The 13,034-nt window shown below is 37.1% G+C and overlaps 4 protein-coding genes across 11 annotated transcripts; 1 reads left to right on the forward strand and 3 right to left on the reverse strand.

Moving 5' to 3' along the window:
• Nucleotides 1-35: 35 nt before the first annotated feature.
• On the reverse strand, nucleotides 36-5,213 carry AT3G25510 (disease resistance protein (TIR-NBS-LRR class) family protein). Of its 2 annotated transcripts, NM_001338751.1 has the most exons (7): nucleotides 5,103-5,213; nucleotides 4,449-5,004; nucleotides 3,163-4,274; nucleotides 2,714-3,073; nucleotides 592-2,503; nucleotides 360-478; nucleotides 36-265 (listed from the first exon to the last, which is right to left on the reverse strand). In NM_001338751.1, the coding sequence occupies exons 3-5, from the start codon at nucleotides 4,171-4,173 to the stop codon at nucleotides 629-631; spliced, it is 3,246 nt and encodes a 1,081-aa protein (NP_001319642.1). In that variant the 5' UTR covers nucleotides 4,174-4,274; nucleotides 4,449-5,004; nucleotides 5,103-5,213; the 3' UTR covers nucleotides 36-265; nucleotides 360-478; nucleotides 592-628. The 2 variants fall into 2 exon arrangements, with proteins under 2 accessions (NP_001319642.1, NP_001326498.1); NM_001338752.1 differs by lacking the exon at nucleotides 5,103-5,213 and having other exon boundaries at nucleotides 4,449-5,093.
• Nucleotides 5,214-5,517: 304 nt separating this feature from the next.
• ATL5 (ribosomal protein L5) lies at nucleotides 5,518-7,706 on the reverse strand. 3 transcript variants are annotated; one of them, NM_113448.5, is made up of 7 exons: nucleotides 7,566-7,706; nucleotides 7,123-7,192; nucleotides 6,812-7,030; nucleotides 6,637-6,716; nucleotides 6,435-6,551; nucleotides 6,014-6,318; nucleotides 5,518-5,925 (listed from the first exon to the last, which is right to left on the reverse strand). In NM_113448.5, exons 1-7 carry the CDS (start codon nucleotides 7,566-7,568, stop codon nucleotides 5,814-5,816), a joined length of 906 nt encoding a protein of 301 aa, NP_566767.1. In that variant the 5' UTR covers nucleotides 7,569-7,706; the 3' UTR covers nucleotides 5,518-5,813. The 3 variants fall into 3 exon arrangements, with proteins under 3 accessions (NP_566767.1, NP_001327862.1, NP_001189970.1); NM_001338753.1 differs by having other exon boundaries at nucleotides 5,522-5,925; nucleotides 7,413-7,673; NM_001203041.1 differs by lacking the exon at nucleotides 6,812-7,030 and having other exon boundaries at nucleotides 5,534-5,925; nucleotides 6,637-6,675; nucleotides 7,566-7,641.
• Nucleotides 7,707-7,755: 49 nt separating this feature from the next.
• On the reverse strand, nucleotides 7,756-9,992 carry GLYR1 (glyoxylate reductase 1). Of its 3 annotated transcripts, none has more exons than NM_113449.4 (8): nucleotides 9,651-9,992; nucleotides 9,398-9,508; nucleotides 9,217-9,318; nucleotides 9,031-9,132; nucleotides 8,789-8,904; nucleotides 8,621-8,699; nucleotides 8,380-8,550; nucleotides 7,756-8,273 (listed from the first exon to the last, which is right to left on the reverse strand). In NM_113449.4, the coding sequence occupies exons 1-8, from the start codon at nucleotides 9,753-9,755 to the stop codon at nucleotides 8,190-8,192; spliced, it is 870 nt and encodes a 289-aa protein (NP_566768.1). In that variant the 5' UTR covers nucleotides 9,756-9,992; the 3' UTR covers nucleotides 7,756-8,189. The 3 variants fall into 3 exon arrangements, with proteins under 3 accessions (NP_566768.1, NP_001326583.1, NP_001030765.1); NM_001035688.1 differs by having other exon boundaries at nucleotides 8,041-8,273; nucleotides 9,217-9,285; nucleotides 9,651-9,834; NM_001338754.1 differs by having other exon boundaries at nucleotides 7,925-8,273; nucleotides 8,380-8,699; nucleotides 9,651-9,876.
• A 583-nt stretch (nucleotides 9,993-10,575) lies between these two features.
• Nucleotides 10,576-12,926, forward strand: LAG1 (TRAM, LAG1 and CLN8 (TLC) lipid-sensing domain containing protein). 3 transcript variants are annotated; one of them, NM_113450.5, is made up of 7 exons: nucleotides 10,576-10,621; nucleotides 10,714-11,130; nucleotides 11,398-11,636; nucleotides 11,713-11,868; nucleotides 11,947-12,132; nucleotides 12,214-12,395; nucleotides 12,471-12,926. In NM_113450.5, the coding sequence occupies exons 2-7, from the start codon at nucleotides 10,993-10,995 to the stop codon at nucleotides 12,500-12,502; spliced, it is 933 nt and encodes a 310-aa protein (NP_566769.1). In that variant the 5' UTR covers nucleotides 10,576-10,621; nucleotides 10,714-10,992; the 3' UTR covers nucleotides 12,503-12,926. The 3 variants fall into 3 exon arrangements, with proteins under 3 accessions (NP_566769.1, NP_001327930.1, NP_001319643.1); NM_001338756.1 differs by having other exon boundaries at nucleotides 11,947-12,395; NM_001338755.1 differs by lacking the exon at nucleotides 10,576-10,621 and having other exon boundaries at nucleotides 10,672-11,130.
• Nucleotides 12,927-13,034: the final 108 nt, after the last annotated feature.

The raw sequence follows: 13,034 nt of genomic DNA on the forward strand, positions 1-13,034 counted from the left end.
GACTTTAATAGTGAGGTTTAGGTGTGCATATGATATTTCCATGAGACTCCGTTCTATTAAACATTTTAAGAGGAATATTAACAATAGTAACTAGAGCAGCGTCACTTGTTTTGCTAATAAATAGCTTCCCAAGGTATCTAAAACATTCATTGATTCCGAGAAGTTCCATTACACAAAGAAGACTATTCATTCTCTATTTTCTTATGGAGGATTCCTGGTTGATCTTGAATATGTTGAACCATATGCCTAAGACAGTCCACGTACCCTATAATAACTCCAACAAAATGAGAATACTGAGTCAGTGATTTGGCTTAAAACTTATAGCAGTAATAAAAAAAAAGAATGAAGAGAGAGCTTACTGAATTGTTTTGTGGATAGCACTGTTTCTGAAAACTCACATGGATTTCAGATTCCACTCATGACTTTGATTATTTCTTCTCCTTCTCTTCATTGTCATTGTTTGTATTTCTCTCCATATCTGCAGTTAGTTTCAATGAGACATAAACCCACCATCACACATTGATAATCACACAAATGCACGTAAATAAAATACAAAACAACCAATCAACTTAAAATCATTAATTTTCTAACCTTCATCAACGCCTCGTTGAAGCTATCATCATAAGCATCAACTTGAAGGGACTTCCAAGATGATCCCGCATTCTCCTATATCCCATTTGTTACTCATTGTTTCAAACTCAAACATGAGCTCGGTGGAAGTGACCTCCTCTGCTTCACCTTGAAATATGTACAGGTGCTCTGTTAAAAGTGGATATATAGTATAGATTCCTGGACTATACGGAACACTGAGACCATTTTGTTTGTCCATGATGTCAACATGTACCATCAACGAACTCCCATCATCACCAGCTTCATCATTGTCACACTTAATCAGTACGATACAAGCCTTAAATCTCATGGATGTAGAAATAGGCCTCTCATTTAACTTGATGGTCAAGGAAGCTCCAGTAGTAGCTCGGTGAGTGAAGTATGCAGGCACTTCTGCACCGGGTAAGACCGCATCATTACTGGTCGGTATCTGGATGATGAAGTCTCTCGCTTCTTGATTCAGTTTGAAGCACTTAGCAAAATTAAGAAGACTCAAGGGATTGTTGTAAGAGCAATCTAGTGTCTCCAAGGACTCACAACCTTCAGCATTTATGATAGAGAGAGATTCTGGAAGCTGTGGGAGTGATAAAAGCTTTCTGCATTTGTAGAGTCTAAGTCCATGTAGACGAGAGATTTCTTTGATCCATGGAGCAACTTCTTGTATATCTTCTCCGAATTCTAGCCACGTTATGATGTCTAGAACATGCGAGAATTCCTTGAGTTTTTCGAAGTATGACATATGCAACACAGTGAGTCTAGACCAAGACTTGATTGATGAAGGCACTTCTTCTACTGCGGTTCCATCAAGATAGAGGCATTCAATGTTTGTGGAAATCTCAGGAAAACTTTTAAACTGCGAGCAATCGGTGAGATCAAGTCGTTCAAGAGATTTCAAGTTGATATTGCTCGGAAGAGCCTCTAACTTTTGGCATCTTGCCAAACTCAAAGTGAACAATAGATGAAGGTTTCCAATAGAAGAGGGAAGCTTCACCAGATTTGAGCAGTTGCAAAGGTTCAGCTCTTGGAGATTTGTGATGTTTCCAATAGATGAGGGAAGTTCCACTAAACTTGAGCATCCGCTAAGATCTAATCTCCACAGATTAGTGGCATGTCCAAAAGAAGAGGGAAGCTTCACCAGATTTGAGCAGTTATGGAGATTCAACACTTGGAGTTCACTGATGTTTCCAACAGATGAGGGAAGTTCCACTAAACTTGAGCATCCGCTAAGATCTAATCTCCACAGATTAGTGACATGTCCAATAGAAGTAGGGATCTCCACTAGACTTGAGCATTTACGGAGGTCTAAAATCTCGAGATTAGTGGCATTTCCGATAAAGGAAGGAAGCTTCACCAGACTTGAACAATTACTAAGATCAAGATTTTGAAGATTAATGGCATTTCCTATAGAAGATGGGAGCTCCACCAAACTAGAACAATTACCAAGATCAAGATTTTGGAGATTTGTGGCATTTCCCATAAAGGGAAGCTCCACTAGACTTGAGCATCCATTGAGGATAAATTTCTTGAGATTAGTGAACTTCACAATAGACAAAGGAAGCTTAAGCAGCCTTAAACATCCAAGATCCAAATTTTGGAGATTTATGGCATTCCCAATCGAAGAAGGGAGCTCCACCAAACTTGAGCACTCATTGAGATCTAAACTCTGGAGGCCAGTGACATTTTTGGTGAAGGAGGGGAGCTCCAAGATACTTGTACATCCATGGAGACACAAAACTTGTAGTTTGCCAAGTTTTCCAACACATGATGGGACCTTCACTAAACTTACGCAATATTTAAGAATTAACTCTTCAAGATTAGTGGCAGTTGAAAGATCAGGAAGCTCCTTCAGGCTTATAGAATAACTCAAATCCATCCACTTGAGATTTCTAAGCGCCTACAGATAGATAAAAACAGCATATAAGAACATCATGATACAAATAGTCATGAACACACATATAACACACTTCCATGCCATAACTCTGTAATAACTATAGAAAAAGTTCACATATAAAACTAGAAACCATATTTTGCTTTTTGAGCTAAAATGTTGTACATTAGTTTCGAAAATATAGATATGAAAAATTGAATATTGAAAATTACTTACTTTGCTTCCTTCCCAGAGTGTATGACACGTGCTAGAAGGCATGTTAAGTTCAACAAGAAACTCCGGATTAAAAGTAGAAGGCAAGCATAATCTCCTAAAATTTATCCAATGCAGTAATCTAATTTCTTGAAATTGATAGTTCAGATCTTGTAGTGCATTCACTGTGTCGGGATGAGCACAATTATTATCAGAAGATCTTACTACTGTGAGATTCGAAGAATGTCGAGCACAACTTCTACCATCAAATCTTATGAATTGGAGATTAGACATTCTTTGAAGACCTTTCTCACTTATGTTTGTAACTTCCTCCCCATTCTTAGATAAGTCAAAATCCATCCCTATAATACGTCGACTACTATCCTGAAAAAGAGCCAAAAGATATATATAACTAGAGATGCTTAATTATCAAATCAACTTAATTCAATGAAAGATGGAATGTTAAAACTTACCATTGTCTCATCACTGAGGGCCTCACAAATCTCTCTTTCATCAACCAAAAAAAGAGATTTTCTAGGGTCATTAGTTGATTGTGTATGAGCTATTTCTCTACCTAGTTGCACTAGCAAAGTATGCATCTCTGTCGCTCCCGTGCCTATATGTATGAGAGATTTTTCGGCTAAGACATAAAGCCCTTGCCTCACATCCAAGAACCTATCAGCAAGATGTTTTTCCACCTTCTTAATCTTTTGATAGTTGAAAAAGCAAGCTATACAAAGAAACAAATCTTTGTCTTCATGACTTAAGGCCTCGTAGCTAAACATTAAAATGCTCTCAATTTTTCCATCAAGGCATGTCCTTAACCTTGGTAGTGTCCTTTTCCACTCCTGCTTGGACATTCCTCGTAAGGACGAGCCCATGACCTTCAATCCCAAAGGGAGCCCACCAGCAAGCTCAGTAACTTCCCGAGAAAGCTCATAGAAACCATTATAGGGATGCTTTTGACCAAAGGCATGCATACAGAAGATTTGAAAAGCCTCATCAGTTGATGAAAATTCTACTTTGTAAATATGGTTGATCCTATGAGCCATCAAAAGTCTTAGATTTTCTGTTGTGATGATAATCCGACTTCCAGGACCAAACCATCTAGTTTCTTTCGCCAATGCATCTAGTTGTCCTAACTGATCCACATCATCAAGTACTAGAAACACCTTCTTGTCTTTCAACCGTTCTTGTGCTACTCCTAAATGAGGAATCATGATGTCTTTCTGGTTGATCATCTTAGACAACATTTTGTTTTGAAGTTGCAACTGTACACTATATTCATCAAGACAAGGACTTGGATAACATTCTTTGATATTCACCATGATTGTGCTCAGTTGGAAACTCTTGGAGACTTGGCTTAACAGAAACCTAGCGATAGTGGTCTTACCAATCCCAGGCGGACCCCATATCCCAATCATCCTCACGTCATCTAAATCTAGGCGTAACAATGCTCGCATATTTTCCATATGAGCTCCCATTCCAATCAATGCTTCGAAATCCCTTGACGGTGTAGCATTAATCAACTTGTTTAATTAGAATATTCCAATCAATATTTTCGATCATGGCCGCTTCATTATCCCTAACATTGGAGGACATCAATATGTCAGTTAATTAGTCTAGTCATGAAAAGTATCATACGCATCCAAAAACATATGTAGTTGCATGTCTTGACTCTTTAAAAGCTACAAACAAATATAGTTTAATATGTTTTTAAATATTTAAACGAGGGCAAGTAGAAATCCAAAGGGCTAACCAGTTGCTTGAATGGTAACCAGCGATTGTGGCCACACCCTCCAAAGCTTTTCTCCATCTCTTTATCTCTTCCTTTGTTTTACCTTTGCAAGTTTCTTTGAAAACCTTCCCAAAATCTCCGGTCTGTTTCTTTATATGAGTTGGATCAACTTCATAGAAAATGGTTATCACTATTTGACCCAAGTCTTCCTTGCACTTCATAATCTCCACCAACTCGTTCATGCACCACGACGAAGAAGCATAGTTCCTCGAGAGCAAGACAATCGCAATCCTTGATCCTCTGATAGCTTCTACGAGCTCAGGACCGATTGACTTACTCCTCTCGATACTATTATCAATAAATGGGTCAATTCCCTTTCCTCTGAACGCCTCTAGGACGTGACTAAGAAAGGTTTTTCGAACATCTGCCCCATGGAAGCTCGGGAAGACTTGGTGCTTCCAAGTTCGAGACAAAGAAGATGGAGGAACTGATGAAGGGGACAAAGAAGCAGAATCATCTTCTCTGTTATCTTGTTGGAATTTGAATTTTTTTAAAAGGGTTAAGAAGCCTATTGCAGCTGCAAGAGTACCAAGGAAAAAAGAAGAATTCATTAGTAAGGTGAAAAAAGGATCTAAGACTAAGCATACATGGTAGAGGAAGGATTAACAAAGAGACGTTGTGTATATTGAATACAGATCGTTGACTCTGTTGGTAGAGAAAGAGAAGCTTCATGGCTGTTACCTTTCACCATAAAAATTTATGGAAAATTTTGCTAAGGACAAATCGTGGTCCCTTTCATGTAGGGCTCCACCATTCATGTAATTTACTTGGAATCCAAATAATACACATCATATTCTCGATTATATACTAAAGAAGTCACGAGAGAAATTAAATTACGTATTAGTCAGCTTCCAGGATAGTTCATACTTCATACTACAGAGCAGATAAGTCATTCCTACTTTGCATAAGACAGTTCCAGTACCCGATAAGGCTACATATAATAATAGCTCCAAGAGAATACTGAGTTATTTCCTTAAACAGTGATTTAGCTCTAAACTTGTAGTAATGTGATCTAGTTCATCTTGTAGCAATGTTTTCTAGTTCATATAGATGAAGTCTAACAGTTCTTACATTTAACAATAGCAAACTACAGATAAAATCAAGTCATCAAACTATTGTCATACAAATTCTTGAAAATTATGATGAAGGTAATAATAAGATAATGATACTTCAAAGAAAATGTATCCTCAATATCAAAATCCTCGAACACAATTAAAATGTGAACACAAAAGCTGAGTGTTTTAGTCTGAAAACAGAAAATTTGAGGCATTAAGCTCAAAAGATAAAAAACTACAAGAGGCATGAGATAAAGAAGGCTTGACTGATTTACTCTTCATCGTCCTCATCATCATCATCACCACCTGCTCCATTCAATGCCTTGACTCTCTCGATCAACTTGTTCTTCCTCTCCTCGTAAGTAAGTTTCTTCAAGTTGTACCTGTTTTGTTAAATGGAAGACCAAATGAGACACCAATACACCAACAAGACAAGAATATAGATAGACTAGATTGATTCTGTTTCCCTACCTCTTGTGTTGCTTGGGAGCAGGTTTCACGGTTTTCTTTGGGTTGGGGTCAGCACGAATAGCTGCGTGAACCTTCTTGTACAACTCCTCAATGCTCTCAGCTTCAACTCCTTTCTTGATGTAAGCACTGAAGTGAGTTTGTAACTTCTCTGGCTCATCTTCTCCCAACAGCTTCATGTAGTTTGAGACATGGCCACCATAGATGTAGTTCCTGTGGATTTCAGCATCAAGTTGCTTGTTCTCCTTGTGGAACCCAGCAAATCTCTTGTCACTGTGAGGGATATCAAGACCACCATCCAAAGCACCCTACAGATTCAAACAGCGAACCAAAAGGATATTAAAGAATTGCCAGTATAAGCATTTGCTCAAGAAGAATGACAAATAAGAGCACTCACAACAAAAAAAGAGAAACAAGTTAATACCTTAAGAGCACCGAACACACGGTTTCCTGTTGTGGTCCTGATAAGTCCAACATCAAGAAGAGCACGGAAAGGTCTCCTTGAATCAGTTGGCTCAACGGAAAAGTCTTCTCCAGTGGCCTGATTCATTGTGTGACTTGAGTTTCTAACAAGAGACAATAACAATGCTTCTTATTATCAAGATGAAACCAATCACACAACATACCTCAACGTTTCCCTCATACTCGTCATCCATTTCCAACATCTTTAAAACACGGCGAGCCAAAAGAAGGCCAGTACAGTAAGCTAGTTCAACAAAAAAAAATTACACATAAGTAAGCCATAAAGACAGAATCAACCATATTAAATTGGAAAACAATACCAGATGACACATTCAATACCTGCAGCATAGTTTGTAAGACCAACAGTGAGACCATACTGAGGCAGTTCATGTGCGTAAGCAGAAGCTTTAACAATGTCACCAGCAATGCTTGCAGATACAATCTGTGCCACTATGTCTTTGTTGGTAAACCGGACAACAAAACGATACTTAGGAGTATTGTACTTGTTCTTGTCTTGGTTGATAAGACGGATCCTTGCCCTGTAGTCAGTCTTTCCATCTACACAAAAATAAAATAATTTTCAGAAACAGATTGAAACAAAGAGAGAACAAACAATATCATCAGAATAAAACGAATCAACAATCTATTACCTCTTCTTCTCCTGAACTTCACTTGGTACCTCTTGAAGTAAGCATTCGACTTGGTGGACTTCACAAACACCTACCAACAACAAATCATCTTATTTTATTAGTCTAAGATCCAACAATATAAAGGTTCTTCGATGGTAACAAAGATCTACGGTAAGAACTCCATTGAATACGTATCAGTGACCTCTAAAACAGAACAAAAGCAAAGTCTCAAACTTTTCCTATTTCAATTCTCAAGCAAGTTATAAAACCAAAAACCCATGAAGAAAAACATCTACGAAGGTGGATAGAACCATAGGATCACGAATTCTCGTTACGATATCTAATCAAAAGCAATGCAGGAGATTTCTATATGAAATGAAGATCAAAACCCGATTTTCTTAAGAGAAGATTAAGAAGAAACGATTGAGAAATGAGAAGAGATAGAGATTAAAGCTAGGGTTTACCATTGTTTGATTCCTCTAGCAACGAGAGGCTTTGCTGTGAGATTGTGAGTGAAGAGAAGCAAGAGGCGGAATGACCTAAATGCGACATCTTATAAGACAAAACCCTAGAAAACTCCTCGTGGGCTGAAAAATGTTAATGGGCTTTACTAGTTATATTATTAATGGGCCTATGGGCTTTTACATTCACACTCCAACGAAATCCAATTTTCTACTGAAATGGTCTCCTCCTCTCCTCGTTTGTCTATAATCCATAGGAACATTTCTCTTGACCATCTTGATGCAATGTTATTTCTTTGATCTTCTCATCTACGGGTTCTTTTTTGCTTCCTTTGTTTCATATAACCTTAACAGTGACCAACTTCAAATAAACTTTGCTCTATTTTATTGGTTCTGTTTCAATCAATTTGATCTACCTCTGGACCAATATCGAGTGAACTAGCCATAAAGTAGTTGAAACGTAAGGTTGCAACTCTATGAACGTTTCTGGATATGTGGTTAAGACTTTTTATTTGGTGAAGGAGTAAAATGTGTGTTTGGCCAAATGAGTAAATCTCTATTTGGGAAGATAACAATGATTTCAGTATCTCAGCCAATCCAAATGAGTGGATGTTTTGAAACAGTTTGCTATTCGCGGGAGAATTTCACAGCTTCAATCACAGCAGAGAAGTCGAGATCTCCTAGTCCCAAGCTTCTCGCCTTCTTAAAAGCCTGTCGAGAACCGAAACATATATTTTAAGATTCAAGCTAAGAAACCAATCTAGAGGAGGGAGAGCCAATATGTTATTGTCTCTGAGTAACTAACTAACTAACTGACCTCGTTTGCAGCCGCGGCTACAGGCATGGAAACCGCGTTTTCATCGCCAAGAGCAAGAGCTAGCCTCATGTCTTTCTGCTGATGTTTCAATGGAAATGCTGGTGGGTAACTACTCTTGTTCATTGAAGGTCCTTTCCCCTTGAACATCGGGTTAGTCATTGCTCCCAGATCCTGCCCATAGCAGAAACCGATTCAAACCAACACCATTATTTCAGAGCTTGCAAAAGTTTGATCACCTCACCAGAATATCCAAAAGAGTGTCAGAGCTAAGTCCACTCTTGTCAGCCAATACAAGCCCCTCAGAGAATGCATTCATCATGCTGTATCAGACGAAAAACAATAAGATCATGAAGCCATGTTCCATTCCTACTACTAATGGTAGTAATTGTAAAAGAGACGGGACATTCACCTTCCCATTATCATGTTCACTATTAGCTTCATTTTAGCTCCGTTTCCAACTTGTCCCAAGTAAAACGATCTCTTCCCCAAGACATCAAAAGCTGGGATTGATTCCTCAAAGAGTGCCTTACAAAAAAGGATTAAAACACAAACGGATTATAGCCGCACATCGAGAGCTCCTTCCTACTAAGTCCAACTAAAACAGTTCTTGAGATCTATCAATCAATCCATAAGTACAGTTTTGAGTTGTACCTTGTCACCAGCAGCAAGGATAATGAGTTGGCCATCTTCAGCTGGCTTTTTGCTACCTGAAACCGGACCTTCTACGAACCGACCACCCTTCCCGGTGATTGCCTACCAATGCGCAACACAGCTCAATCAAACTAATCAACCTTCTTCTAATCTTATCATCAGCATCTAAAGTACAAAAGATTCAACCTCATTGATCTTCAAAGAAGTCTCTGCATCAACAGTCGACATATCGATATAACCTTTTCCTTCACATATCTGCTCCAAAACACCGCCTTTATCGAAAACAACCTAATCAAACAACTACTTCATATCATTCATCACCAATGCTAAAACACACACAAAAGAAGCAAAAAAGGATTTCAAATACCGAAAGAGCAGCACAAGGATCAGAGAGCATAGCAATAGTGTATTTGCATTTCTTGATTACTTCAGCTGGACTCTCACATACTGATGCACCATGCTCCACAAGCTCATCACACTGTCACAATCATCAAAAATTCCCAAAATTGCATTAAATTACTCAAAAAGTTTCCGACTTTATCAGATCTGAACAACTAAAACTAAATCAGAAAACCATAATACCAAAACACAATCAAAGACAAAAAAAAAAAAAAAATTACCTTGGAGAGTGTTCTGTTCCATACAGTGACTTTGAATCCATTCTTCAATAGATTCATTGACATGGCTTTTCCCATGATTCCCAAACCCAGAAACCCTACTTCCATTTTATCTATCTTCTGCGATTATAGTGCTTACTTACTGCTTAGTGATGATGGTCTGAGAATGATAAAGCCGGAGCCTTTTCTAATCAGAGAACCATTATCATCAAATACACTTACTTTGAAAAGGAAGTATTTACAGTTTACTCCCTACAGTTTGATTCTGTTTGCATCTCTAACTGCCAGTTATGAACGAACAGGATTTCGCCACGTGTTTGAAATAAGAGGGATTTTGGGTTTTGATTGTTTCTCGAATATTTTTGGTACGATGAGATATCATATTTCTACTATATACATAAAGTTAAATAATCTAATATAGTTCTTCAGCATATTCATGTTCTCTAATGACTAATTATATCATAATCGTAAACTTACAAGTACAATGATGAGGACGGTCTCAAATTATATATACTTCTTGTTCAATTTTAGTGTTAACGTAGATTTTTTTTTTAATAAAACAACGGTGATTTCTAGATATACAGAGAAGAATAATGAGAAGACAAATTGATCTTAATTTGTAATATAGTACTTATTAGAGACATGAATATTATATTATTAGTTTGCATTATTGTATTACCATCATCGCTGAAGAAAGGCATTACTCAACACATCTGTCTAACTGTCTTAGTAATGGACAACTAAACCAACAAACCAACATATAAGTCTGAAATGTGGCCTTCAGATTATTTTTATACTGCGTGGCCTAAAGCAAATGCTTCACCTGCTTTATTGATGGGCAGTGCCTGCTGGAATCAACATATTTTTACAAAGAAATAAAAAATTCAAATTGATCTCTTCACGAAAGAGAAAGAAAATAAATAATTTGAAAATTTGAAAAAGAAAATAAAGCTTTTAGAAAAAGAAAAAAAATAGTAATAGTTTTTAAAATGCTATGAATTAAATAATATAAAAGATATGGATAGTATAATTTCATTACTTTCAAGAAAATAATTGAAACGCAGAGAAAAAAAAAAAAAAACAAGAGCCCATCGAGAATGGATCAGTAAAAAACCTAAGGCCTATCTCCAGCAAGTGCAACTTACATACATTCTCGAATAAATTCTGATCCGATCAAGAACTCATAATTATTGTAACAGATAAAATCAAATTTGAGAGATCTACTACTAAATCTAACTTAAAGCATTGTACTTTCTTTTATCTCATTCTCCTTTGCTCTGCTTTCTTCTGGTCAACCCCCACGAGATTCCTTCTTATGTGATTGTAAAGAGAAGATTTTTCAGAGATGGGTCTCTTCGAATCGGTGAAATCAATCGATTGGGAACAAGAATCGTTCCCAACTTATCAAGATTTAGGGTTTTTGCCTCTCTTTGCAGTGTTCTTCCCTACAATTCGATTTCTACTTGACAGATTCGTCTTCGAGGTAATTTACTTATTCATGGGATTTTAGATTTGTTGTTTCTTCAATCGCATTTATTGTTGTTTCACCAACCAACCCAAAAAAAAAATATTACTTTCGGATTTCTACTTTTTAGTTATGAGTTATGACCCTTGAGAGACCAATCATTAGTCTTGTCTCTCTGTATGATTCTGCTGATGTTTAGATTTTGTCTGAAAATAAATGCAATGTATATGAAGATATTGTTTGGTAGGTGAAAGCTTACATATTTGTTTTTATTGGTGTTTGTAGAAATTGGCAAGTCTTGTGATCTATGGAAGGATGAGTACGAATAAGAGTGACAACATAAAAGACAGGAAGAAAAATAGTCCAAAAGTTCGAAAATTTAAAGAATCAGCTTGGAAGTGTATTTACTATCTATCAGCTGAGCTACTTGCTTTATCTGTCACATATAATGAACCTTGGTTTTCAAATACTCTCTACTTTTGGATTGGTCCTGGAGATCAGATTTGGCCTGATCAACCAATGAAGTAAGTTGTTTCGTTATGGTCATCGATATCTTTTGTGATGGTCATTTGCTAAAATATGATACTGCTATGTGTGCAGGATGAAGTTGAAGTTTTTATATATGTTTGCTGCTGGATTCTACACGTACTCTATATTCGCGTTGGTGTTTTGGGAAACAAGACGGTCTGATTTCGGAGTTTCCATGGGTCATCATATCACAACGCTTGTTCTCATTGTCCTCTCCTATATCTGCAGGTACGTATATTATACACTTGTGTTGTGGAGGAAAGGATACACTGACTCTTGTTTTGTTTTTGGATGTTGATGATATAGATTAACTCGTGCTGGTTCTGTTATTCTTGCACTTCATGATGCGAGCGATGTGTTCCTTGAAATTGGGAAAATGTCTAAATATTGCGGAGCGGAAAGTCTCGCGAGCATTTCGTTTGTTCTTTTCGCGCTGTCTTGGGTCGTTCTACGTCTCATTTACTATCCTTTTTGGATCCTGTGGAGCACGAGGTTTGTTTAATATCCACTTTAGCGTTTGTTCTTGAATGTTTTTTCCTTGATGTATATATATTGTGGGGTTTTGATTTGCAGCTATCAAATCATTATGACTGTGGACAAAGAAAAGCATCCTAATGGACCAATCTTGTACTATATGTTCAACACACTTTTGTATTTCTTGCTTGTTCTTCACATATTCTGGTGGGTTTTGATTTACCGGATGCTTGTGAAACAAGTGCAAGATCGAGGCAAGCTTAGCGAAGATGTTAGATCCGGTACGCAATAAAAACTCTTATTACAATATTTTGAGACAAAAACACTCTATTAATAATGTTCATGTCTTTTTGCAGATTCTGAAAGCGATGATGAACACGAGGATTAATCGCATGTTGGGAATATTAGTAGTGCACACGCTCTATATCTCATGAATCTGAACCACACGGAGACTAGGAATTTCAACATCAAGTAGGATGCATTGCAGTATTTGAACAGTTGGTTCATCATCTTCCAGAGGATCGTAACCGGATCAAACCGTTTTGAATGAATCGGTTTCTCAATCTGAATTTTTGAGTTTATTGTTTTCTCTAAAGTTTGAGCAAATTCAAGATTTTGATCAAACTGCTCCACGTTCTATTGTTTTTTCTTCTATAATTTTTAATTTACGCTTTTGCAATAACACAATTCCTTGTATCATTATACTAATGTCATCTCAAAATTAGCTCCCTTCAACATCTATGCAACAGACTAACAACTAAATGAATTTTCTTGGGGTTTTTTTTGGTTCATTGCATAATTTGATAAAATCCAATAAAATACTTGGAAAGGATAAAAGAAGAATAATTTTTCATAAATGAATGAAAAAAAAATCAGCATCTTTAGGCGCACAATAGTATCGCACGATAGCGACGCACAAT

This window comes from Arabidopsis thaliana, chromosome 3 (assembly GCF_000001735.4).
Source record: "Arabidopsis thaliana chromosome 3, partial sequence".
NCBI lineage: Eukaryota > Viridiplantae > Streptophyta > Magnoliopsida > Brassicales > Brassicaceae > Arabidopsis > Arabidopsis thaliana.

Bases quoted from the DNA above. Each gene is read 5' to 3' on its own strand.
- AT3G25510 (NM_001338751.1), bottom strand. From the start codon at position 4,173: ATGGGAGCTCATATGGAAAATATGCGAGCATTGTTACGCCTAGATTTA. The intron at 3,074-3,162 runs GTAAGTTTTAAC...GCTCTTTTTCAG, and splicing joins CCCTCAGTGATGAGACAATG to GATAGTAGTCGACGTATTAT. The intron at 2,504-2,713 runs GTAAGTAATTTT...ATCTATCTGTAG, and splicing joins CACTCTGGGAAGGAAGCAAA to GCGCTTAGAAATCTCAAGTG.
- ATL5 (NM_113448.5), bottom strand. The intron at 6,717-6,811 runs GTATTGAATGTG...TTGTTGAACTAG, and splicing joins TCTTACAAACTATGCTGCAG to CTTACTGTACTGGCCTTCTT. The intron at 5,926-6,013 runs GTAGGGAAACAG...TTAACAAAACAG, and splicing joins GCTCCCAAGCAACACAAGAG to GTACAACTTGAAGAAACTTA.
- GLYR1 (NM_113449.4), bottom strand. From the start codon at position 9,755: ATGGAAGTAGGGTTTCTGGGTTTGGGAATCATGGGAAAAGCCATGTCA. The intron at 8,905-9,030 runs GTACAACTCAAA...CTTTTTTGTAAG, and splicing joins TCCTTGCTGCTGGTGACAAG to GCACTCTTTGAGGAATCAAT. The intron at 8,700-8,788 runs GTGAATGTCCCG...CGTCTGATACAG, and splicing joins GTGAACATGATAATGGGAAG to CATGATGAATGCATTCTCTG.
- LAG1 (NM_113450.5), top strand. From the start codon at position 10,993: ATGGGTCTCTTCGAATCGGTGAAATCAATCGATTGGGAACAAGAATCG. The intron at 11,869-11,946 runs GTACGTATATTA...TTGATGATATAG, and splicing joins GTCCTCTCCTATATCTGCAG to ATTAACTCGTGCTGGTTCTG. The intron at 12,396-12,470 runs GTACGCAATAAA...GTCTTTTTGCAG, and splicing joins TAGCGAAGATGTTAGATCCG to ATTCTGAAAGCGATGATGAA.